This window comes from Oncorhynchus mykiss, chromosome 32, assembly GCF_013265735.2.
Source record: "Oncorhynchus mykiss isolate Arlee chromosome 32, USDA_OmykA_1.1, whole genome shotgun sequence".
Classification (NCBI taxonomy): Eukaryota; Metazoa; Chordata; class Actinopteri; order Salmoniformes; family Salmonidae; genus Oncorhynchus; species Oncorhynchus mykiss.
This window is the reverse complement of record NC_050572.1, coordinates 6,942,944-6,967,293: the sequence shown is the minus strand read 5'-3', so window position 1 is coordinate 6,967,293 and position 24,350 is coordinate 6,942,944. Positions and strand designations below refer to the sequence as shown.

At 41.6% G+C, this 24,350-nt stretch overlaps 1 protein-coding gene and 1 long non-coding RNA gene across 3 annotated transcripts in view; both read left to right on the top strand.

Annotated features, from left to right (window-relative positions):
- The window catches only part of LOC110489361 (CD276 antigen), a 74,556-nt gene that overhangs the window by 27,625 nt on the left and 22,581 nt on the right, over positions 1-24,350 (top strand). Inside the window, exon 4 of one of the 2 annotated variants that reach the window (XM_036971607.1) lies at positions 6,878-7,756. The exons of the other annotated variant lie outside the window; for it this stretch is intronic. Within the exon in view, the coding sequence (XP_036827502.1) occupies positions 6,878-7,137 (260 nt within the window). The 3' untranslated portion in view covers positions 7,138-7,756. Of the gene's footprint in view, positions 1-6,877; positions 7,757-24,350 lie in introns of those variants that run through there. 2 annotated transcript variants of the gene reach the window in all.
- LOC118946507 lies at positions 9,316-12,125 on the top strand. The gene is made up of 2 exons (XR_005041381.1): positions 9,316-10,778; positions 10,809-12,125. It is a non-coding gene; the product is annotated as an uncharacterized LOC118946507 (long non-coding RNA).

The following is a 24,350-nucleotide window of genomic DNA, read 5'->3' as shown; positions in this document are numbered from 1 at the left end:
ATTACAGCTGTGAGTGTTTCTTGGTAAGTCTCTAAGAGTGATTACAGCTGAGAGTGTTTCTGGGTGAGTCTCTAAGAGTGATTACAGCTGAGAGTGTTTCTGGGTGAGTCTCTAAGAGTGATTACAGCTGAGAGTGTTTCTGGGTGAGTCTCTAAGAGTGATTACAGCTGAGAGTGTTTCTGGGTGAGTCTCTAAGAGTGATTACAGCTGTGAGTGTTTCTGGGTGAGTCTCTAAGAGTGATTACAGCTGTGAGTTTTTCTGGGTGAGCCTGCCTGCCGTCCTCTACCTTGACCTCTACTCTGGATTATCAACCCCTGCCTGCCTTGACCTGTCGTTTGCCTGTCCCTGTTGTTACAATAAACATTGTTACTTCACACAGTCTGCACTTGGGTCTTACCTTGATTCCTGATAGAAACAGTTTTTTTAGGATTTAGCCTTTGCTTAGCTCTATTCCGTGTTTTTTTTAAATCATTAACTCACTAGTCCTTGGTGATGACAAGCATACCCATAACATGATGCAGCCACCACCATGCTTGAAAATAATTTGTGGTACTCAGTGATGTGTTGTTTGCCCCAAACATAATGCTTTGTATTCAGGACATAAATGTAATTTCTTTGCAAATTTTTCCACAGTTTTACTTCAGTGCATTATTGCAAACAGGATGCATGTTTTAGAATATTTTAATGTACAGGTGTCCTTCTTTTCATTGTGTCAATTAGGTTAGTATTGTGGCATAACCACAGTGTTGTTGATCCATCCTCGGTTTTCTCCTATCACAGCTGTTCTGTTCTAGTTCCAATGCTTACCTATATTACTTACCTTGAATTTGGCTCCCCTAGTGTTGATCTGGAGTATTTTCCTTTAGCTAGAAAATGACCCGTCACATGACCTGTTAGGAGGAAGTTGGTCATTGTTGCCTCATGTAGAGCTCAGAGTGCTCTGTTTTAGTTGTCTGCTTACAATCTTCACCCATCCTTTATGTTGTATACCTTAGGAAGCTTTGTCACTGAGTATTGTCATTCCTTTTTCATATATCTTTCGTTTCAGAGCATTATTTGTGGAATAGATGTAGAGCACTAGCTTAATTGCTACAGTTTGTTAGCTTAGCTTTTTGCTAGTTGTCAGTGTTGGCAAAATATCAGGTTACGTTCATATCTAGTATGTATTTTAGGACAGATTACATTGTCTGAGGCAGACATTATTGTCTTTGTGTTTCAGTTTCACGCTCTTTCAACTCATATCTTGGGAACATGGAGATCATGCTTTGAGGGTTGTTGATGTGAAGGCGTTTAACTTGCTGTCATAATAGGCACAGTAACGCATACGGAGGACAGTATAACAGCCATTCAACTCTGTAACTGTTTTAAAGTCACTATTGAAAGATCCCAGAAATGTTCCATTCATTCCAAGGGAGGCTGGTCTCAAACAATCCCGCAGGTGGTCGGCAAACCCTCAACCTTTTGGTCCGTTCCCTTGAGTGGCATCGACTGTGTGACAAAATCATGCTGAAGTGGCAAATATCCTCTTTATATCGATATCCTCGTTAATAAACATAGGGTCACTACAGTTTGTTACTTGTTTGTGTGTGTCATTACGGCCAGCTGTTTTTATCCACAGAAGATGGTTAAATGCAAACACCCTAGCGGGAAATTGTCACATCTATTTTCTATGCAAACTTTCTAAATGTAGATCTAAAAAAAAAAAAAACACTGGACAAGTTAATTGAAACATAACTACTGTCACCCTTTGGCCAAGAGTAAATTTCCTATTGTGCTAATGGTTAAGATGCCTGGTTCCCCTGTGACTGGTTCCCCCTGTGGGAAACCAGTCATCATAAAGAGGAGACCAAGGCAAGCGTACATTCTTCTTTAATTAACAAAAGAACACTGAACAAACTATCAAAACAACAAAACGAACCGTGAAGCTAATATGCGTAGTGCAGAACAGGCAACTAAACATAGACCAAGAACCCACAAAATACCCAAGGGAATATGGCTACCTAAACATGGTTCCCAATCAGAGACGACGATAAACAGCTGCCTCTGAATGAGAACCAATCTAGGAAACCATAGACATATAACCACCTAGACTAGAAAAAAAAAATCTAGACATGCAACAACCCCCTAGACAATACAAAAACTAAAAACAGACCACCCTCGTTACACCCTGACCTAACCAAAATAATAAAGAAAACAAAGATAACTAAGGCCAGGGCGTGACAGGTTCAGATCCCAGAGTCCATATTCCCATGCCAACTTGTCTGAAAAACATTTACTCCATATCTGACAAACATGGAATTAGCTAAGCCTTTAATTTGAGCTGAGTAGTGTTTACAGCACAGAAACCACAAACACCCTTCCATTGGGACATAGCCAGTGTATTTTCTTTCAACCACAAACCTATTATTAGAAACACTAAATCTCCAGATGTTGCGTGTCAGTCTGTCTCGGAGCCGGAATAATGAAAACAGAAAGACAGATTTCCGTTCTTTACAGTTGCCACTATGCATTGGGGGCTGGTAGTGTTCTCCTGGCATCTGCTAAACCTAGATTTGTCCGTTGGACTGCCAGATGGTGGAGTATGATTCATCACTACAGAGAACGCAGGTATCCCCAAACTGGGGTAAGGGCTACAGCTGTCGGGAGCCATATAAAAATGTGATTCACAAAAACAAAATATTTGGGAAAGACATAAGAATCTTCACATTTTCAAAAAGGACATTTATATTTTCTAACGCGGTCTTAATGCATTTGGGTGATTTATTTTCTCTCATCTGAGTAGCTTCGTTTCACTGCCAAAAATAAAATGAAACCATCTGGTGTTCAGCGAAATAACAACACAATGTTAAATACAGGTAGCCTAGTCAAATAATGATCATCCAATCACATGAACCGTTACTCTCTCATGGGAAACCTTCACTCTTGCGCAGACATTTAGAAACGAAACATGACAATTTGAAAAATAAGACACGGGAGTTTTTTGAGCGAGAATAAAGACGACTTTCGAGTAACAGATACCATTAATAAGAAGGGGATAGAATAGTCTTATATGGTGAGCTACTGAGTGGCTGGGACAGGCAAGCCCCATACTATTGTGGAGGAGTGGCTAGGACAGGCAAGCCCCATACTATTGTGGAGGAGTGGCTAGGACAGGCAAGCCCCATACTATTGTGGAGGAGTGGCTGGGACAGGCAGGCCCCATACTATTGTGGAGGAGTGGCTAGGACAGGCAAGCCCCATACTATTGTGGAGGAGTGGCTGGGACAGGCAAGCCCCATACTATTGTGGAGGAGTGGCTAAGACAGGCAAGCCCCATACTATTGTGGAGGAGTGGCTAAGACAGGCAAGCCCCATACTATTGTGGAGGAGTGGCTAGGATAGGCAAGCCCCATACTACTGTGGAGGACTGGCTAGGACAGGCAAGCCCCATACTATTGTGGAGGAGTGGCTAGGACAGGCAAGCCCCATACTATTGTGGAGGAGTGGCTAGGACAGGCAAGACCCATACTATTGTGGAGGAGTGGCTAGGACAGGCAAGCCCCATACTATTGTGGAGGAGTGGCTAGGACAGGCAAGCCCCATACTATTGTGGAGGAGTGGCTAGGACAGGCAAGCCCCATACTATTGTGGAGGACTTAATTCTTCCTGCTGCCGCAGATATGGCTGGGGGAAAAGCCAAAAAACTATACAGAAAATGCCTTCATCAAACAACACTGCTTCACGACGCATCAGTGACATGGCAGGAGAGGTTTTGAAACAATTACTGCTTCGCATACAAGCCAGTGAATTCTATGCGTTACAGCTGGATGACTAGACAGACATGGCGGGCCTGGCACAGCTCCTGGTATATATATGTCTGTTACAGCTGGATGAGTCAACAGACATAGTGGAGTGGTAACGCGCGTGCAAGCAGTTGCTCCCGATGCCACTTGGGTACGCTGCAGCACCCACCGAGAGACTCTTGGGTCCACTGCAGAATCCACCGAGAGGCTCTTGGGTCCACTGCAGCATCCACCGAGAGGCTCTTGGGTCCACTGCAGCATCCACCGAGAGGCTCTTGGGTCGACTGCAGCATCCACCGAGAGGCTCTTGCTGCCAAGGGAATGCCTGACAGCTGGAAAGAGGTTTTGGACACTACAGTAAAAATGGTTAACTTTGTGTGAAAGCAAGACCGCAAAACTTGTGTATTTTCTGCATTATGCAATGATATGGGCAGCGACCATGTAACGCTTTTACAACATACAGAAGTGCGCTGGTTATCAAGGGACAAAGTATTGACACGTTTTTTTTAAAATTGAGAGATCAGCTTAAAGGTCTTTACTGACTATAATTTTCACTTGTCTGACCTCTTGCATGATGACGAGTTTCTCACACAACTTGCCTATCTGGGTGATGTTTTTTCTCGCCTGAATGATCTGAATCCTCTGTGGAGATGGGAGAATCTTCCAGAAGGACAACCATCTCTGCAGCACTCCACCAATCAGGTTTTTATGGTAAGAGTGGTCAGACGGAAGCCACTCCTCAGAAAAGGCACATGACAGCCCGCTTAGAGTTTGACAAAAGGCACCTAAAGGACTTTCAGTCCATGAGAAACAAGATTCTCTGGAAATCAAGATTGAGCTCTTTGGCCTGAATGCCAAGCGTCACATCTTTAGGAAACCTGGCACCATCACTACAGTGAAGTATGGTGGTGCCAGCGTCATGCTGTGGGGGATGTTTTTCAGCGGCAGGGACTGTGGAAAAAGTAATGGGGTCTTTAAAGTTTCCTCTGGGATGCTGGCCTTCTAGGCAGAGTTGTAAAGAAAAAGTCACATCTCAGACTGGCCAATAAAAAGAAAAGATTAAGATGTGCAAAAGATGGGCAGAGGAACTCTGCCTAGAAGTCCAGCATCCCGGGATTGCCTCTTCACTGTTGACGTTGAGACCGGTGTTTTGCGGGTACTATTTAACCTGTTGCGACGAGCAATCCCGTATCCGGAAGCGTAATTATAGCCTCAAGCTCATTACCATAACGTAACGTTAACTATTCATGAAAATCGCAAATGAAATGAAATAAATATATTGGCTCACAAGCTTAGCCTTTTGTTAACAACACTGTCATCACAGATTTTCTAAAAATGCTTTTCAACCATAGCTACACAAGCATTTGTGTAAGAGTATTGATAGCTAGCATAGCATTAAGCCTAGCATTCAGCAGGCAACATTTTCACAAAAACAAGAAAAGCATTCAAATAAAATAATTTACATTTGAAGAACTTCAGATGTTTTCAATGAGGAGACTCTCAGTTAGATAGCAAATGTTCAGTTTTTCCAAAAATATTATTTGTGTAGGAGAAATCGTTCCGTTTTGTTCATCATGTTTGGCTAAGAAAAAACCCCGAAAATTCAGTCATTACAATGGCGAAATTTTTGCCAAATTAACTCCATAATATCGACAGAAACATGGCAAATGTTGTTTAGAATCAATCCTCAAGGTGTTTTTCACATATCTATTCGATGATAAATCACTCGTGGCAGTTTGGTTTCTCCTCTGAACAAAATGGAAAAATGCACGCACCTGGAGATTACGCAATAGTTTCGACGGAGGACACCGAGCGGACACCTGGTAAATGTAGTCTCTTATGGTCAATTTTCCAATGATATGCCTACAAATACGCCACAATGCTGCAGACACCTTGGGGAAACGACAGAAAGTGTAGGCTCATTCCTTGCACATTCACAGCCATATAAGGAGACATTGGAACACAGCGCATTCAAAATCTGGGGTACTTCCTGTATGAAATTTCATCTTGGTTTCGCCTGTAGCATTAGTTCTGTGGCACTCACAGACAATATCTTTGCAGTTTTGGAAACGTCAGTGTTTTCTTTCCAAAGCTGTCAATTATATGCATAGTCGAGCATCTTTTCGTGACAAAATATCTTGTTTAAAACGGGAACGTTTTTCATCCAAAAATGAAATACTGCCCCCAGAGGTTCAAGAGGTTAATGAAGCTGTCAGTTGAGGACTTGTGAGGCGTCTGTTTCTCAAACTAGACACTCTAATGTACTTGTCCTCTTTCTTAGTTGTGCACCGGGGCCTCCCACTCCTCTTTCTATTCTGGTTAGAGCCAGTTTGCGCTGTTCTGTGAAAGGAGTAGTACACAGCTTTGTACGAGATCTTCAGTTTCTTGGCAATTTCTCGCATGGAATAGCCTTCATTTCTCAGAACAAGGATAGACTGACGAGTTTCAGAAGAACGTTCTTTGTTTCTGTCCACTTTGATCCTGTAATCAAACCCACAAATGCCGATGCTCCATATACTCAACTAGTCTAAAGAAGGCCAGTTTTATTGCTTCTTTAATCAGGACAGTTTTCAGCTGTGCTAACATAATTGCAAAAGGGTTTTCTAATGATAAATTAGCATTCTAAAAATATAAACTTGGATTAGCTAACATAACGTGCCATTGGAACACACATTGGATGGTTGCTGATAATGGGCCTCTGTATGCCTATGTAGATATTCCATTAAAAAATAAAATTGTCAGTTTCCAGCTACAACAGTCATTTACAACATTAACAATGTCTTCACTGTATTTCTGACCAATTTGATGTTATTTTAAAGGACCAAAAAAAGGACATTTCTAAGTGACCCCAAACTTTTGAACCGAACTGTATATACCGGGTGTGTTTAATAATGACATATTATATTACTACCTTCTTCAGGAGGGTACTATAGGAGGGTACTATAGGAGGGTATTATAGGAGGGTACTGTAGGAGGGTATTATAGGAGGGTACTATAGAAGGGTATTATATTACTACCTTCTTCAGGGTGGATATATACTGAGTTTGTTTAATAATTCTGTGACTGTTTATCATTTGTTCTTTTGTGTCAACAGAGTCAAGCAGTAGAAACTATGACGACTGTCCCAGAGACAGATCCACACTGCTGATGTTGTTCATCCCTGCTGGAGGCTTGGTTATTTTCCTCATATTCCTTTACTTTCGACGCAAACGGAAAGCCACATCTAAATCACAAAATATGACAGAAATAACTGGGCGTAAACGAAATTGTGACAAGAACACTAGTCCTCTAGAGGCAAGGACATCCAACTGCGAATCGGACGTCTCACCTCCAAGCCCAGTACATGAAGTTTAAGAGACTCCTTGTTCATTCTCTGCCAAGTCCAACGTGTGTTTCTGGTCTAGTAGCATCATGGTAACATCCTTCCTGGAGCTGAGAATGCTGGAAATCCAGTTGTCAGTCTGACAGTAACAACGAATCACAGTTTCATTAGGTGGTGGTAACATTAAATGACTATTTTTCTCTCCATTGCCCAACATGGGTCAGATTACTGGAAAGAGAACCAGACACAAAGCTTCTATTGAGAGACCTGAGGGGAAACAGTCTGACAGATTTGGTGGGAGGGGCCTCAAACACAATCCAGAACAGTGTTTATGGGAAATGAGTGGGAAATGCCATTTGTGCATTGAAAGTATTCAGAACCCTTGACTTTTTCGACATTTTGTTACATTACAGCCTTATTGTCCTCATCAATCTACACACAATATCCCATAATGACAAAGTAAAAACAGGTTTTAATAAATTTTGGCAAATGTATTAAAATTAAAAAATTTAAAAACAGATAGCTTATTAACGTAAGTCTTCAGACCCTTTGCTATGAGACTCTAAATTGAGTTAAGGTGCATCCTGTTTCCATTGATCATCCTTGAGACATCCGTGAAGACTCGAGGCTGTAGTCACTGCCACAGTTGCTTCAACAAAGTACTGAGTAAAGGGTCTGAATACTTATGTTAATGTGATATTTCAGTGGGTTTTTTATTCTAAAATCCTGTTTTGGCTTTGTCATTATGTTTTTTTGTGTTTTGATATTTTTTAGATCTTTTTTTAAATCAATTTTAGAATAAGGCTGTAACAAAATGTAGAAAAAGTCAAGGGGCACACCAGTATTGTTCAATATTTGCCCATTTATTATTTTTACAAATCTTCAATCTCCTTCAAATTGGTTGTTGATCATTGCTTGTTTATCTTCCCCTAACCCTACCATCCCTTACCTAATTGGAGAAACTAATGGACAACAACTCTTAGGCTTCTACTTCCAGTTTATACATTCTATATACATTTTACGGACACTGTATAGTTTAAAATAGTTATCTTTTGTCCCATCCTTCAGCTCCACTCAACCCCTCCCATCTATCTCTGAACACCATCCAGTCCCATCCTTCAGCTCCACTCAACCCCTCCCATCTATCTCTGAACACCATCCAGTCCCATCCTTCAGCTCCACTCAACCCCTCCCATCTATCTCTGAACACCATCCAGTCCGATCCTTCAGCTCCACTCAACCCCTCCCATCTATCTCTGAACACCATCCAGTCCTTCAGCTCCACTCAACCCCTCCCATCTATCTCTGAACACCATCCAATCCCACCCTTCAGCTCCACTCAACCCCTCCCATCTATCTCTGAACACCATCCAGTCCTTCAGCTCCACTCAACCCCTCCCATCTATCTCTGAACACCATCCAGTCATTCAGCTCCCCTCAACCCCTCCCATCTATCTCTGAACACCATCCAATCCCACGCTTCAGCTCCACTCAACCCCTCCCATCTATCGCTGAACACCTTCCAGTCCTTCAGCTCCCCTCAACCCCTCCCATCTATCTCTGAACACCATCCAGTCCTTCAGCTCCACTCAACCCCTCCCATCTATCTCTGAACACCATCCAGTCCTTCAGCTCCACTCAACCCCTCCCATATATCTCTGAACATCATCCAGTCCCACCCTTCAGCTCCACTCAACCCCTCCCATCTATCTCTGAACACCATCCAGTCCTTCAGCTCCACTCAACCCCTCCCATCTATCTCTGAACACCATCCAGTCCTTCAGCTCCACTCAACCCCTCCCATCTATCTCTGAACACCATCCAGCCCTTCAGCTCCACTCAACCCCTCCCATCTATCTCTGGACACCATCCAGTCCTTCAGCTCCACTCAACCCCTCCCATCTATCTCTGAACACCATCCAGCCCTTCAGCTCCACTCAACCCCTCCCATCTATCTCTGAACACCATCCAGTCCCACCCTTCAGCTCCACTCAACCCCTCCCATCTATCTCTGGACACCATCCAGTCCTTCAGCTCCACTCAACCCCTCCCATCTATCTCTGAACACCATCCAGCCCTTCAGCTCCACTCAACCCCTCCCATCTATCTCTGAACACCATTCAGTCCTTCAGCTCCACTCAACCCCTCCCATCTATCTCTGAACACCATCCAGTCCTTCAGCTCCACTCAACCCCTCCCATCTATCTCTGAACACCATCCAATCCCACCCTTCAGCTCCACTCAACCCCTCCCATCTATCTCTGAACACCATCCAGTTTTGATTCCTATTGGCCGTATATTTTTCAACTGTGCTGTGATGTTTCACAAAAGTTCTGAACCGTTCTATATTCAAACTTTCTACATATTGTAAATTAGAGATAAATATGTTTGCTAAGAGTATTATACTATTATTTCAATTAACTATAACTTTTAAAATCACCCAGCAGGGCTATTTGCAGAGCTAGTTCCAGGTAAATATTGCAATTCTACAGCCATTCCTGGACCTGTGACTAAAAACAAGCTACATAAGGACAGCACAAAAACAAATGATCTAATGAGTCTGTCTCTTCGCAGAAAAATCTGCAGAGCAAGGATGGTTGTATCCCCCATATAAATAACATTCCATTGGTTACAAGAATTTTGTATAATAGTTCAAATTGGAGAAACTCTTTAAGTTTTGAATCCAGCATTTGTGTATCAGTTCATAAACCATGTGCCATGGAATTTGCGCATTGAACATTTCTTCCCAACAATTTTGCAAATCCACATTGCACAGCTGTCAATGTTTTTGGTCCTTAATTGAAATTGAAATGTTTATTTATTGCAATTATCTTTAGCCAATTTAATTCTTTAATGCAGGGTCGAAAGTAAAGTTCCTTACCTTTTCCCCTCCTTCCACTTTCCTCTTGCATTTTTGCAGCAATAAATTGGTACCAATTTTGAGTGGAGCAGACATTTCCATCTTTTTGTTGTTGTGTGTGAACTAACTCCACCTGTCCTATTTATGATGATACCGATTTCTTTTTATTTTAATTGTTTTATATTTAATCAATTTGTATATTTGAGTTTATATTTGTTGTAATATTAGTTCTGTGTTTTCTGTTGGATTAAACTGAAATTGCAATCAAAGCCGATTAGTAAGAAAGTCTCAAGAATGTAAGAATGTCTCACCCCATGTTAAAGAATGGCCTTTTTCCCTTTATTCAGATTAGAAGTATGGCTTGTTTGAAAAATAGCAATATTTTGGAGATTATTTTTATTTTCAAATAACCTAAAGTGAGAGGGTGTAATGTGAATAAAGGGAAGAAGGCCATTCTTGAACATGGGGTGAGACATTCTTACTAATCGGCTTTTCAAGACGATTTATGTCATAACTGTAACTAGGCCATTGGATTGTTTTTGTTTCAGTCTTGTTACACGTCCTTTTACTGTCACAACCTGTGGGTTAGGGTGAAACCAGACAATGTAATACAAGGAGTCAGCCTGAGGTCAACAAAACAACAGTATTGACTGTCTGACTTGGCTTTAGCCAGACAATAGTTTCCCAGGCTTTAGCCAGACAAAAGTGATCTAGACAGACAGGTTGCCTCCAACAATGTTTTTATTTAATAGATGTATTTTTTTAGGTGGTAGATCAGCTTCAATATTGCAAATAGATACCTATATAACGTAGGTAGATGAGGTACATACCTTTATAACGTAGGTAGATGACGTGCATACCTACATAACGTAGGTAGATGACTTAATGACGCAGTGGAAAACTTTGCTCTAGACGTGCAACACAGCATTCCTAACCTCGCCCACAATGTCTGCTGTGTGGATCGAGCAGTCAACAAGTCGAGTAGTCATTTGAAGGAGTAAGAACATTTCAGCGAGACAACTCAAAAGGTGATCCATTTACCCCCAAGATAATGGGATTCATTGTCCTTGATAATCAGCTGTTCTCTGTCGTGGGTGATGTTGACGATTGCGACATGGTCGATGCAGCGGTACACGCTACCAAGTGCTCTATTTTTTCAGATGTTGCCCCACCGGAGTTACACATGTCATGACGGGGCCCTTTCAAGGTGTAGATCGTGGCTAAGGAACAGTTATGTTGAGTGTGTTTAATGTAGTGACCCTTATAAAGGACAGGAAACACACATAACTAGATCTCTGAATGTGTACATTTCTCAATTATGGGGTTTGCATCTAATTATTGTATAAAATGAATGAGTAAAGATGAAACTATTTGTGAACTGACGTAATGTAATGTTAAACTTTAATTTGAGAGAATTGTATTCCCTGTAAACTAGTCAGGCGCCACGTACCCGTGAGCACAGACATGATCAGGTGTCACGGAACCACCCTTTTGTTATTGTTACGAATAAAACCCACTCCTGAGGAAATTCACATCAGACAAAGCAAAACCCAGCGTGAGCTGAGGTTGCAAATGGTTGAATTTCTAAGACTAGAAAACCATACCAAGTGGAGCATTGAAATGGTTCAACTCTGAGACTATCGATCCCTACAGAATAAGAGCAAATCTTAGATATCATTAATAGACTTCAGCTAGAAATTATGTAAACCTAGGGTGAAAATACAGATAACCGCCAAAACATATATTCTAAAAACAATGGACGCCTGACGTATCCAATACAACAGACACTATCCCGAGCCGCTGATAAAGCTACAACCATGAAAGACGTTGTGACTTCTGGGGATGTAACCAGAAAGTCTCTGATGAACTGACTCTCCAGCAGACGGACCGACGATTCCAACAGAGAAGACAACAATGACATACGGCCGGAAATATATTTATTGCAATTATTCCTGAATGAGCGGCTGTTCATGTGCAAAGGATTAGTATTTCAATGAATATAATTACCCACTGCCCACACCCCCTTTCCTTTACCCACCAAGCCGTCATATTGGTTTAGCCCACTACGGAATCTTCCCTATCATTTGTTAGTAACTAATATCTACTGTTTGTTTATGCATTTCTGTGATTATTTAGTTAGTAAATAAATGATTAAGCCAATTGGTGTATGGATGATTCGTGGTTTAGTCTGGGTTCGTGCAGATAACCAACAATTCTAAGATGTTTGAAATGAGACTGACGTGAGGTAAAGAATAATTAATTAATTAGAAGACTAATTGATCAGATATTAAAATATCTGAAGAGTTATATTCAGACAATTATAACTTTGAAGATTTTCCGTGGTGCCCCGACTTCCTAGTTAATAAAATGTACATGATTAGTTTAATCACGTAATAATAATTACAGAGAATTGATTTGATTAAATAACAGTCTTCACATTTAATGATAGCCAGAGACACGACACACAGTAATAGCGTCACTGCTATTAGCTTCACGACATACTATGGAACGCCGTTTGGGTCTTTGTGTATCAAAACAGATACACGTCAAATAACACTATTTGATGTGTTAAATAAGCTTTTAATTTGAAACGTCAAAAAACGGCCAACACCGGCCACGAACGATGTGTTTACAATACCGCGTTGGTAATGAAGTATCGACGGCAACTTCTGGCGTAGCTAGCTTGCTTTAGCTTGATAGCTAGGTAGTAACAATACAACTAACCTGAAAACAATGACCAGTAGAAACTTCAGTCATTTTCATTATTCTTAGCAATGATTTAGGAATCCTTGTGACTAAGTATTAGCTAGGTAGCCACTTGTTGTTCACCTGTTGATATTGAACTTCAGTTCATGAAAATAAATAGCTAGCCAGTGTCGTGGCAGAATCAGAATTCTTTAGGTAACATTTATGAATAAGATGTTTTATTCATTTTATTGCATGCTTATGTGAGATATTTGTCATTAGAATGTCTTCTTTCGGATAATACTGTTTGCAGTTTGCAGTTATCCCATTCCTGCTAGGACTAAGTTACATTGGGCCCCAGAGAGGCCCCAGAGAGGGGAAAGGTTAGTCTTATCTGTGAATGTCTCTGTAAACTATTCCTTAACCATGTGAATGGATGGTGTGATAAATGGGGAACCAGATAGGTGGCTCCACAATGTCTGTGTGCCAGTCACTGTCTCTCTGTGATCTTGTGCAGGAGGGGGTGTATTTGATATATGCCATTGGAAGAGGTAGTGTTTTTGGTTCTGAGTGGTACCAAGAGCGAGATAAGAACATAGTTTAGGAGAACAAAGCTGAATGATAATTTATAGCCAATGCTGTCTGGCTATGTGTGTCTTTGCTATAAAGGATCTCAGTTGCAATGTGTAAGCACTCTCAGATAATTAATTTATAGACACTGAATTGATCTGAGAGTCACAGGGTTGTGATGGAGCTCATAATTAAAGATGGACTTTATGATAACTCTGTCTTGTGTGTGGTTTGCTCTCTTGTGATTTGGTAATACAGGAAATTTCCACTACACCAGCTACTTAACCGTGTTAACCAAAGCTAACATTATAAGCAGCCAACTAGCTTCATCTGGCTAGTGAGGGTCAACCGGACATGGCCATGTGTTGTGAAGCTAGCCACAATAAGGATTAGGCACAGTAGTGGAATTTGCGGTTTGCCTTCAAAATAAAAGTACCTCTTTGAACGTGATGCAGAAGGTAAAAATTGGTGGAATCTTGCCATATTTAGACTAGATACTGTTAAACAAGGTTGGAATGTGAAGCAATGAAATGGGGTATCAGTCTACTTGGTGACACAACTGTGAAGCGTTTACGCAAATATTAGCGTTGTAGCTCTTATCGCGAGACTGTGACTGAGTGAAATCACCTCCCCAGTCAGCCTATTGTGTGTATTGACATTCATGTTGCACTGTACAGCTTTACCTAAGGATTGAGGATCAATGAAATGGAGTATCAGTCTACTCAATACCCAATATATTTTTTTCCTCAGAGTTAACAAGATGGTGCTGATAGAGATGTCAGTTTCGCTTCTCGTCCTTAGGAAACTGTGCAGTATTTTGTTTTTTTATGTATTATTTCTTACATTGTTAGACCAGAAAACCTTAAGTGTTGTTACATACAGCCGGGAAGAACTATTGGATATCAGAGAGACGACAACTTACCAGCACTACGACCAGGAATACGGCTTTTCCAAAGCGGATCCTTTGTCTGCCTCTCCCAGGGCATTTGAACTGATTCCAGAAGCCCACCCAAAACAACGCCGCCGGAGGAGAGGGAGCCTGAGCGGTCTTCTAGTGACGCTTTGGAGGCGTGCACACCACCCACCGCTTCCGAGTATATTACTCGCTAATGTCCAGTTCCTAGTTAACAAAGTCAACGAATTCAGGGCTAGAGTTGCTTTCCAAAGAGATATCCGGGATTGTAACATACTCTGTTTCACGGAAACATGGCTAGCTTGGGATATGCTGTCGGAGTCGGTACAGCCCACGGGATTTTCAGTGCATCACGCCGACAGGAATAAACATCTCTCCGGTAAGAAGAAGGGCGGGGTGTATTTTTCATGATTAACGACTCATGGTGTAATCGTAACAACATACAGGAACTCAAGACCTTTTGTTCACCCTGACCTAGAATTCCTCACAATCAAATGCCGAACGTATTATCTCCCAAAATAACTCTCCTCGGTTATTGTCACAGCGGTGTCTATCCCCCATAAACTGATACCACGACGGCCCTCAAGGAACTTCACTGGACTTTATGCAAACTGGAAACCATATATCCTGATGCTGCATTTATTATAGCTGGGGATTTTAACAAAGCTAATTTGAGAACAACCTACCTAAATTCTATTCACTCATGTACTGCATATCGAATGCAGTACACGAGCGAGTAACACTCTCGACCATTGCTACTCTAACTTCCACGATGCATACAAGGCCCTCCCCCGCCCTCCTTTTGGCAAATCTGACCATGACTCCATCTTGTTGCTCCCTTCCTATAGGCAGAAACTAAAACAGGAAGCGCACGTCCTTAGGTCTATCCAACTCTGGTTTGACCAATCGGATTCTACGCTTCAAGATTGTTTCGATCACGTGGACTGACATATACGCTGACCCGTTGAGGACGTTTGTAAGGAAGTGTATGAGATTGTTGTACCTGCTGTTACTATTAAAACCTTCCCTAACCAGAAACCGTGGATGGATGGCAGCATTCGCTCTAAACTGAAAGCACGTTCCACCGCATTTAATCATGGTAAGGCGACTGGGAATATGGCCAAATACAAACAGTGTAGTTATTCCCTCCATAAGGCAATCCAACAGGCAAAACGTCAGTATAGAGACAAAGTGGACTTGCAATTCAACGGCTCAAACACGAGACGTATGTGGCAGGGTCTACAGACAATCACGGATTACAAACAGAAAACCAGCCCCTTCGTGGACATCGACGTCTTGGTTCCAGACAAACTAAACACCTTCTTCGCCAGCTTTGAGGATAATACAGTGCCACCGACACGGCCCGCTACTAAAGACTGTGGGCTCTCCTTCTCCGTGGCCGATGTGAGTAAAATATTTTAAAGTGTTAACCTTCGTAACCTTCTGCCAACCCAGACGGCATCCCAACCCTGACGTCCTCAGAGCATGCGCAGACCCGCTGGCTGGGGTGTTTAGGGACATATTCAATCAAACCTTATCCCAGTTTGGGATAGGGATTGATTGAATATGTCCGTAAACACCTGAACTAAATGACTATCGCCCCGTAGCACTCACTTCTGTCATCATGAAGTGCTTTGAGAGACTAGTCAAGGCCCATATCACCTCCACCCTACCTGTCACCCTAGACCCACTTCAATTTGCTTACCGCCCCAATAGGTCCACAGACGATGCAATCGCCATCACAATGCACACTGCCCTATCCCATCTGGACAAGAGGAATACCTATGTGAGAATGCTGTTCATTGACTACAGCTCAGCATTCAACACCATAGTACCCTCTAGACTCATCATTAAGCTTGAGACCCTGGGTCTCGACCCTGCCCTGTGCAATTGGGTCATGGACTTCAAGACGGGTCGCCCCCCAGGTGGTGAAGGTAGGAAACTATCTATTCAATTATGGCATAATTCTACTATTTGTATTCATTTGCATCACTGTCAATGACATACTTTTATTTTGAGGGCTAACCGCAAAGTCCACTATTGTGGCTAATCCTTATGTGGCTAGCTTCACATAGATGGGTCCAACCAGCATTAATCAAATGAGAACTGTCGTATAAATTATTATTAATAATGAATAATTATTTTAGATGATGACACCTAGCTTTACAGTTAGCTAGCTAACGATAGCTACTGAAACAGATGTCATTTTTCTATGTTTTTGGGGAAGAACATTGTTTGCATCCATGCGCTAGCTTTTTAAAAAAATGACCAGCACTGTAGGTGCGAGAGACAACTTTACCAGCATCATAGCATACAGCATCATAGCATACAGCATCATAGCATACAGCATCATAGCATACTTATCGATGAATCCTTGTGACATATGAAATACGAGTGATAGTGTAATCAATGTAAAAACTTTTAAAAAAAACATTTATGAACGTGTTAAATTATTATGTGACGTGCAGTCATATTCAGGTCCTGATTGGTCAACAAGCTTAATTGACACGTCAAATAGTATTCAATAGTCTATCTTTTGACACGCAAAGAGCCAAACGGCGTTCCATAGCAACGACCCAAATGGCGTTCCATAGCAACAACCCAAAATGGCGTTCCATAGCAACGACCCAAACAGCGTTCCATAGCAAAGACCCAAACGGCGTTCCATAGCAACGACCCAAACGGCGTTCCATAGCAACGACCCAAACGGCGTTCCATAGCAACGACCCAAACGGCGTTCCATAGCAACGACCCAAACGGCGTTCCATAGCAACAACCCAAACGACGTTCCATAGCAACGACCCAAACAGCGTTCCATAGCAACGACCCAAACAGCGTTCCGTAGAAATCCTGGTTGAGAATGAAACGACTGAACAAATGAACAACGAAACATCACAGCAAGTAAGTGAAAGAAATAGGTTTTGATGTTTTAGTGGTAATGGGGACATACATAAGGGCCAACAAAATAACTGTTTAGTCAGTGTGGTGTGGAGGGTGTAGCCTTTATTTAAATAGGCATGTCAGTTAACATAATTCTTATTTATAATGACGGCCTACCCTGTGCGCCGCCCTATGGGACTCCCAATCACGACCAGATGTGATACATTCTGGAACGATTAAACTTTTACTAGAATGCTTAAAAGGCAGCTAAAATGTAAAATGCGTTTATCGGTATTGTTTTTTTTTGACGGGGGGGGGGGGGCAAGGAAAATATCGGTATCGACCAAAAACATCATATCGGAACATCCCTGGTTAAAAAATGTAATAACAGTCCTCTGAGTATATTAGAAAAGGTTTAGTATACCTCCACTGTACCGCCATCCAGGTTGGAGGTTTCCCTGGAGGTTTCCCGGACTTAAAGGCTTTAATTGCATCAAGACGTTCCTCCTAAGTAGGTTGGCTTTCACATGAGTCTTTCTGTGCTGCTGTTTAACAATCAACACAGTTATCTGTGGTTAGAGGAGATGGAGGAGACTGACACAAAAACATTTCCTTAAAGTACTTTGCGTCCTCTTTTCATAATATAATTTGGTGAATAACAGGTGACTCCGTCCTTTGTAAAAAAAAAAAGTTTCACAAAATTATTTTTGGTAGCATTTCTATGTTGAAGAATAAAAAAGTATTTAATTAATTTTTCCCATGCTGGCCTTCTAGGCAGAGTTCCTCTGTCCAGTGTCTGTGTTCTTTTGCCCATTTTAATCTTTTATTTTTCTTGGCCAGTCTGAGATTTGGCTTTTTCTTTGCAACTCTGCCTAGAAGGTCAGCATCCATGTACAATTTGGCCTTCACATGAGTCTGTCTGTACGGCTGTTATTTTTCCCCATATTCCATCCAGATCGCTTAATTTTTTAATAATATTTTACACTTGATCTTTCTTAAATAAATTCCTCCATTTCTTTCTGTCTTTCCTCTAACTTTATGTGAGTCTTTATGGTAAAGTTTTTATTACCATCTATCTGTTCTGTTAGACCTTCTATTTCCTTTGTTAGTATGGACTCTTTTGTTACTGTGGACTCTTTTGTTAGTATGGACTCTTTTGTTAGTGTGGACTCTTTTGTTAGTGTGGACTCTTTTGTTAGTGTGGACTCTTTTGTTAGTGTGGACTCTTTTGTTAGTGTGGACTCTTGTTAGTATGGACTCCTTTGTTAGTGTGGACTCTTGTTAGTGTGGACTCCTGTTAGTATGGACTCTTTTGTTACTATGGACTCTTTTGTTACTATGGACTCTTTTGTTACTATGGACTCTTTTGTTACTATGGACTCTTTTGTTACTATGGACTCTTGTTAGTATGGACTCTTTTGTTAGTATGGACTCTTTTGTTAGTATGGACTCTTTTGTTAGTATGGACTCTTTTGTTAGTATGGACTCTTTTGTTACTATGGACTCTTTTGTTAGTATGGACTCTTGTTAGTGTGGACTCTTGTTAGTGTGGACTCTTGTTAGTGTGGACTCTTTTGTTAGTATGGACTCTTGTTAGTATGGACTCCTTTTGTTAGTATGGACTCTTTTGTTAGTGTGGACTCTTGTTAGTATGGACTCTTTTGTTAGTATGGACTCTTTTGACCTAAATTGTTTTTGTTGTAGAGATGAGTACAGAGCTGCATGGCCTCTAAAGGCACATTTAAAAGTGTCCTATACAATAAGGGAATTTGCTGTACCTATGTTATTTCCCCCAAAAAATGCAGTTGTAAATTCCTCTATCCTAGTTAAAAACAAGTTATCATCCAATAGGCTTTTGATTAAATATCCAATATCGTCACCCATGTCGGGATTCAGTAAGAGTAATATATATATGCTAAATATATTTTGGTCCGACCGCATTCTAACCCCTATCAACACTTTTAAACGTTTGGTGCCAACAAGAATGACAAAAGAAAGTTGTCAAGACTAAACTCAGCAAAAAAATAAAACATCCCTTTTTCAGAACCTTGTCTTTCAAAGATAATTCGGACTTTCCGCAATAGGCTGAGAGAGGCTGGTCTGAGGACATGTAGGCCTGTTGTAAGTCAGGTCCTCACCAGACATCACCGGCAACAGCGTCGCCTATGGGCACAAACCAACCGTCGCTGGACCAGACAGGACTGGCAAAAAGTGCTCATCACTGACGAGTCGCAGTTTTGCCTCACCAGGAGTGATGGTCGGATTCGCGTTTATCGTCGAAGGAATGAGCGTTACACCGAGGCCTGTACTCTGGAGCGGGATCGATTTGGAGGTGGAGGGTCCGTCATAGTCTGTGGCGGTGTGTCACAGCATCATCGGACTGAGCTTGTTGTAATTGCAGGCAATCTCAACGCTGTGCGTTACAGGGAAGACATCCTTCTCCCTCATGTGGTACCCTTCCTGCAGGCTCATCCTGACATGACCCTCCAGCATGACAATACTGCTCATTGCCTTAGGTCTGGGGATGTCAGAATAACAAGGTAACTTTTAATGTCAGCCTACAATGGCCAACAATGAACACGTTACCCCCTTGTGGTGAAAGTGAGGAATCACAGGCTTGATGCGGCTTCATGAGTTATTACTGGCAGATAGATATACGAGAACTATGTAAACCTACACTGGAATTGCACTGTACCTCATACATACACACTGTACTTTTTAAACGACTTTACGTGGTCAGACTGATGGAACCAAAACACTAAAGCTTGTTTACATGTTTATTTTTATTTATTGTTTTGTTTTGTTGACAGGTAAAAGCAGACAGAAAAGCTTTAAGGGTCCGTCCATACGGAGAGCCCCTTAAATACAGATCTATACTTAACTAGAATATAAACGCAACATGTGAAGTGTTGGTCCCATGTTTGCTGAGCTGAAAATAAAATATCCCAGAAATGTTCCAGATGCTCAAAAAGCTTATTTCTCTCTCAAGTTTTCTGCACAAATTTGTTTACATCCCTGTTAGTGAGCATTTCTCCTTTGCCAAGATAATCCATCCATCTGACAGGTGTGACATATCAAGAAACTGATTAAACAGCATGATCATTACACAGGTGCACATTGTGCTGGGGACAATAAAAGGCCAATCTAAAATGTGTAATTTGGTCACAACACAATGCCACAGATGTCTCAAGTTTGAGGGAGCGTGGAATTGGCATGCTGACTGCAGGAATGTCCACCAGAGCTGTTGTCAGAGAATTGAACGTTAATTTCTCCATAAGCTGCCTCCAACGTTGTTGTAGAGAATTCGGCAGTACGTCCAACCGGCCTCACAACCGCAGACCAAGTGTAACCATGTCAGCTAAGGACCTCCACATCCGGCTTCTTCACCTGCGGGATCGTCTGAGAAGGGGGGGGGGGGGGGGGGGGGGGGGTACTCAGGAGTATTTCTGTAAAGCTCTTTTGTGGGAAAAAAAACTAACAAATTCTGATTGGCTGTCCCTCCCAGGCCCACCCGTGGCTGCTCCCCTGCCAAAATCCATAGATTAGGGCCTATTGACAGATTTCCTTCTATAAACTGTATCTCAGTAAAAACTTTTACAAATTGTTGCAAGTTGCGTTTATATTTTTGTTCAGTATAGGATCAGACTACCTTCCATTAAACATTATGGCGGAGGGACACATAACTGACCTGATATCAGTGTCAGTGGGTAACTTGATCTAGGATCATCTTATTCTCCATTTACTAGAGGGCCTTAGAATGTGTGCAGCGGTAACCCTTCCCCCCTCAGACTGGGTCTGTAGTAGGGTAACAGTAACTTTCCTAACATTCCCTGGTTTTACAGAAAGCCTGGTTGCAGAATTCTCGGAATTACAGCTTATGCTCTCCTACATTTTCAGGAATGTTCCCAAACCAGGATTACTGGAAAAACCTGGGGAGTTTAAGGGGGAAGTTACCGTAGCAACCCTAATCTGTTGTTATTGCACTGCTATAAACAACAGGGTAACACTACTTTACGCCCTCTTATCATCCGGTCTGTAAGGAGGTGTCATAAAACAGTCATTAAAACTAATGTTATGTCTACGACCCAGAGGTCAGGCTACTTGGCTAAATTTACTGTAGATACTGCCAGTCAGCGACTTAGAAAAAGTTACTGTAGAAATTGCAGGTCAGGCTACTTGGCTAAAGTTACTGTAGATACTGCCAGTCAGCGACTTAGCAAAAGTTAACTGTAGAAATTGCAGGTCAGGCTACTTGGCTAAAGTTACAGTAGATATTGCAGCGACTTTAACCCGACACCGAACAACCTCATCAAGGGGTCATCGGATCTCTTGGCATAACGGCTGTTTAGTTGACAGTCCCTGGACCCAATATCGAGTCCTGGTTGAGGCTACTCCCAAATCCCATACAATATACGAAATCAAGCTAATGAGGTAACCTACGCAGTGGTATGTGTTATAACAGGGATAAGTCAGGTGACAAAGTGCATTCGGAAAGTATTCAGACCCCTTGACTTTTTCCACATTCTAAAATGGAATAAAAACATATTTTTTTTAATCATCAATCTATACACAATACCCCATGATAACAAAACAGGTTTCAATTTTTTTTTGCTAATTTATTAAACAAACAAACAAAACTGAAATACCTTATTTACATAAGTATTCAGACCCTGTTCTATGAGACTCAAAATTGAGTTCAGGTTCATCCTGTTTTCATTCATCATCCTTGAGATGTTTCTACAACTTGGGACTCCACCCGTGTTAAATTCAATTGATTGGACATGATTTGGAAAGGCACACACCGGTCTACATAAGGTCCCACAGTTGACAGTGCATGTCAGAGCAAAAACCAAGCCATGAGGTCGAAGGAATTGTACATAGAGCGTCGAGAAAGGATTGATTCGAGGCATAGATCTGGGGAAGGGTACCAAAACATTTCTGCAGCATTGAAAGTCCCCAAGAAGAGTGGCCTCCATCCTTATTAAATGGAAGAAGTTTGGAACGACCAAGGCTCTTCCTAGAGCTGGCTGCAATCGGGGAGAAGGTCACTCTGACAGAGCTCCAGAGTTCCTCTGTGGAGATGGGAGAACCTTCCAGAAGGACAACCATCTCTGCAGCACTCCACCAATCTGGCCTTTATGGTAGAGTGGCCAGACGGAAGACACTCCTCAATAAAAAGGCACGTCACAGCCCGCTTGGAGTTAAGGACTCTCAGAGCATTAGAAACTAGATTCTCTGGTCTGATGAAACCAAGATTGAACTCTTTGGCTTGAATGCCAAGCGTCATGTCTGGAGAAAACCTGGCACCATCCCAATGGTGAAGCATGGTGGTGGCAGCATCATGCTGTGGGGATGTTTTTCAGCAGCAGGGACAGGGAGACTAGTCAGGATCAAACGAAAGATTTACAAAGCGAAGTACAGAGAGATCCTTGATGAAAACCTGCTCCAGAGCACTCAGAACCTCAGACTAGGGCGAAGGTTCACCTTTCAACAGGACAATGACCCTAAGCACATAGCCAAGACAATGCAAGGGTGGCTTTGGGACAAGTGTCTGAATGTCCTTGAGTGGCCCAGCCAGAGCCCGGACTTGAACCCTATCGAACATCTCTGGAGAGACCTGAAGATAGCTGTGCATCAAACTCCCCGTCCAACTTCACAGAGCTTGAGAGGATCTGCAGAGAAGAAATGGGAGAAACTCCACAAATACAGGTGAGCCAAGCTTGTAACGTCATATCCAAGAGGAATCGATGCTGTAATCGCTGCCAAAGGTGCTTCAACAAAGTACTGAGTAAAGGGTCTGAATACTTATGTAAATGTGATATTTCAGTTTAAAAAAATGTAAATAAAATGTGTAAAAAAAAACAAATGTTTTTCCGTTGTTATTATGTGGTATTGTGTGTAGATTAATGAGGGGATTTAAAAAAAAAATCAATTTTAGAATAAGCTGTAATGTAACAAAATGTGGAAAAAAGTAAAGGGGTCTGAATATTTTCCAAATGCACTGTAAGCTGTACATGTCTACTGGTTCCTAAATGAGTCTACCTCACCACTCGTCTGTACCTTGGCATCGCTTTGGCATTAGGAGGTCAAATGTTAGCGGGCTTGTATAGGGGTGTGGGGAGGGTCGTCTGAGCTTAACCTGCCTCATCTTTCCTATTTACTTAAATGTATGATTTATGGAGAGGTCACAGAGTTAGGGATGTGTCAGTAAAGTTAGGATTCAGGCCCTGTGATAACAGAAATGTCTTGGTGACCAATAGAGAAAGGCCTTGGGCCAGTGGCTAAGGGGGGAGAAGTGCTAAATCCATATTGGAAACAAAGTGCTTCCTTAAACACTGTCTATATCATTTTTAAGAAGGGAAAACACATGCAGAGAATTATGTTTCATATGCATAAATGTAATTTAGTTTCACTCCCCCCCCCCAAAAAAAAACCCCAAGCTCTCGACCAAGAGCAAAGAATTGACAGAAAATGAACTTGAAAGCACATTACCATAGTTGTTCCACTATGGGATAATACATGAAATAAAAAGGAAGTGACCAGGAAGTTCAGTCATACACACCATATGTAAAGAGTAGCTTATACTACAATGAGCAGAGGTACTTATAGCACAGCAGACATTACAAGTCATGATTAACAAACACATTTTATGTCGCCAAGAACATTTTTTTTTTTAGAAATCAAACCTGTAGACTACAGACTAGCTTATCTGGGTTTCAGAGAATAGTAGACTTGAGTGGTTAATGTATGTTGAACAGAGAGAGAAAAAAAAAGGGACATAATTAACTAATTATAATTAGTTACTAATACATAATGTTCCTTTGATTAATAGAGACATTCATTGACAAAGAAAGACGAGTAGACGGAAGTATATAGAAGGGAACCCTGGGCTACCTTGGCTTACTGACATTAAAAATAAGACATACAGTTGAAGTCGGAAGTTTACATACACTTAGGTTGGAGTCATTAACTCGTTTTTTCAACCTCTCCACACATTTCTTGTTAACAAACTAGTTTTGGCAAGTCGGTTAGAACATCTACTTTGTGCACGACACAAGTCATTTTTCCAACAATTGTTTACAGACAGATTATTTCACTTAAAATTCACTGTATCCCAATTCCAGTGGGTCAGAAGTTTACATACACTAAGTTGACAGCTTTAAACAGCTTGGAAAATTCCAGAAAATTATGTCATGGCTTCTGATAGGCTGATTGACATCATTTGAGTCAATTGGAGGTGTACCTGTGGATGTATTTCAAGGCCTACCTTCAAACTCAGTGCTTCTTTGCTTGACATCATGGGAAAATCAAAAGAAATCAGCCAAGACCTCAGAAAA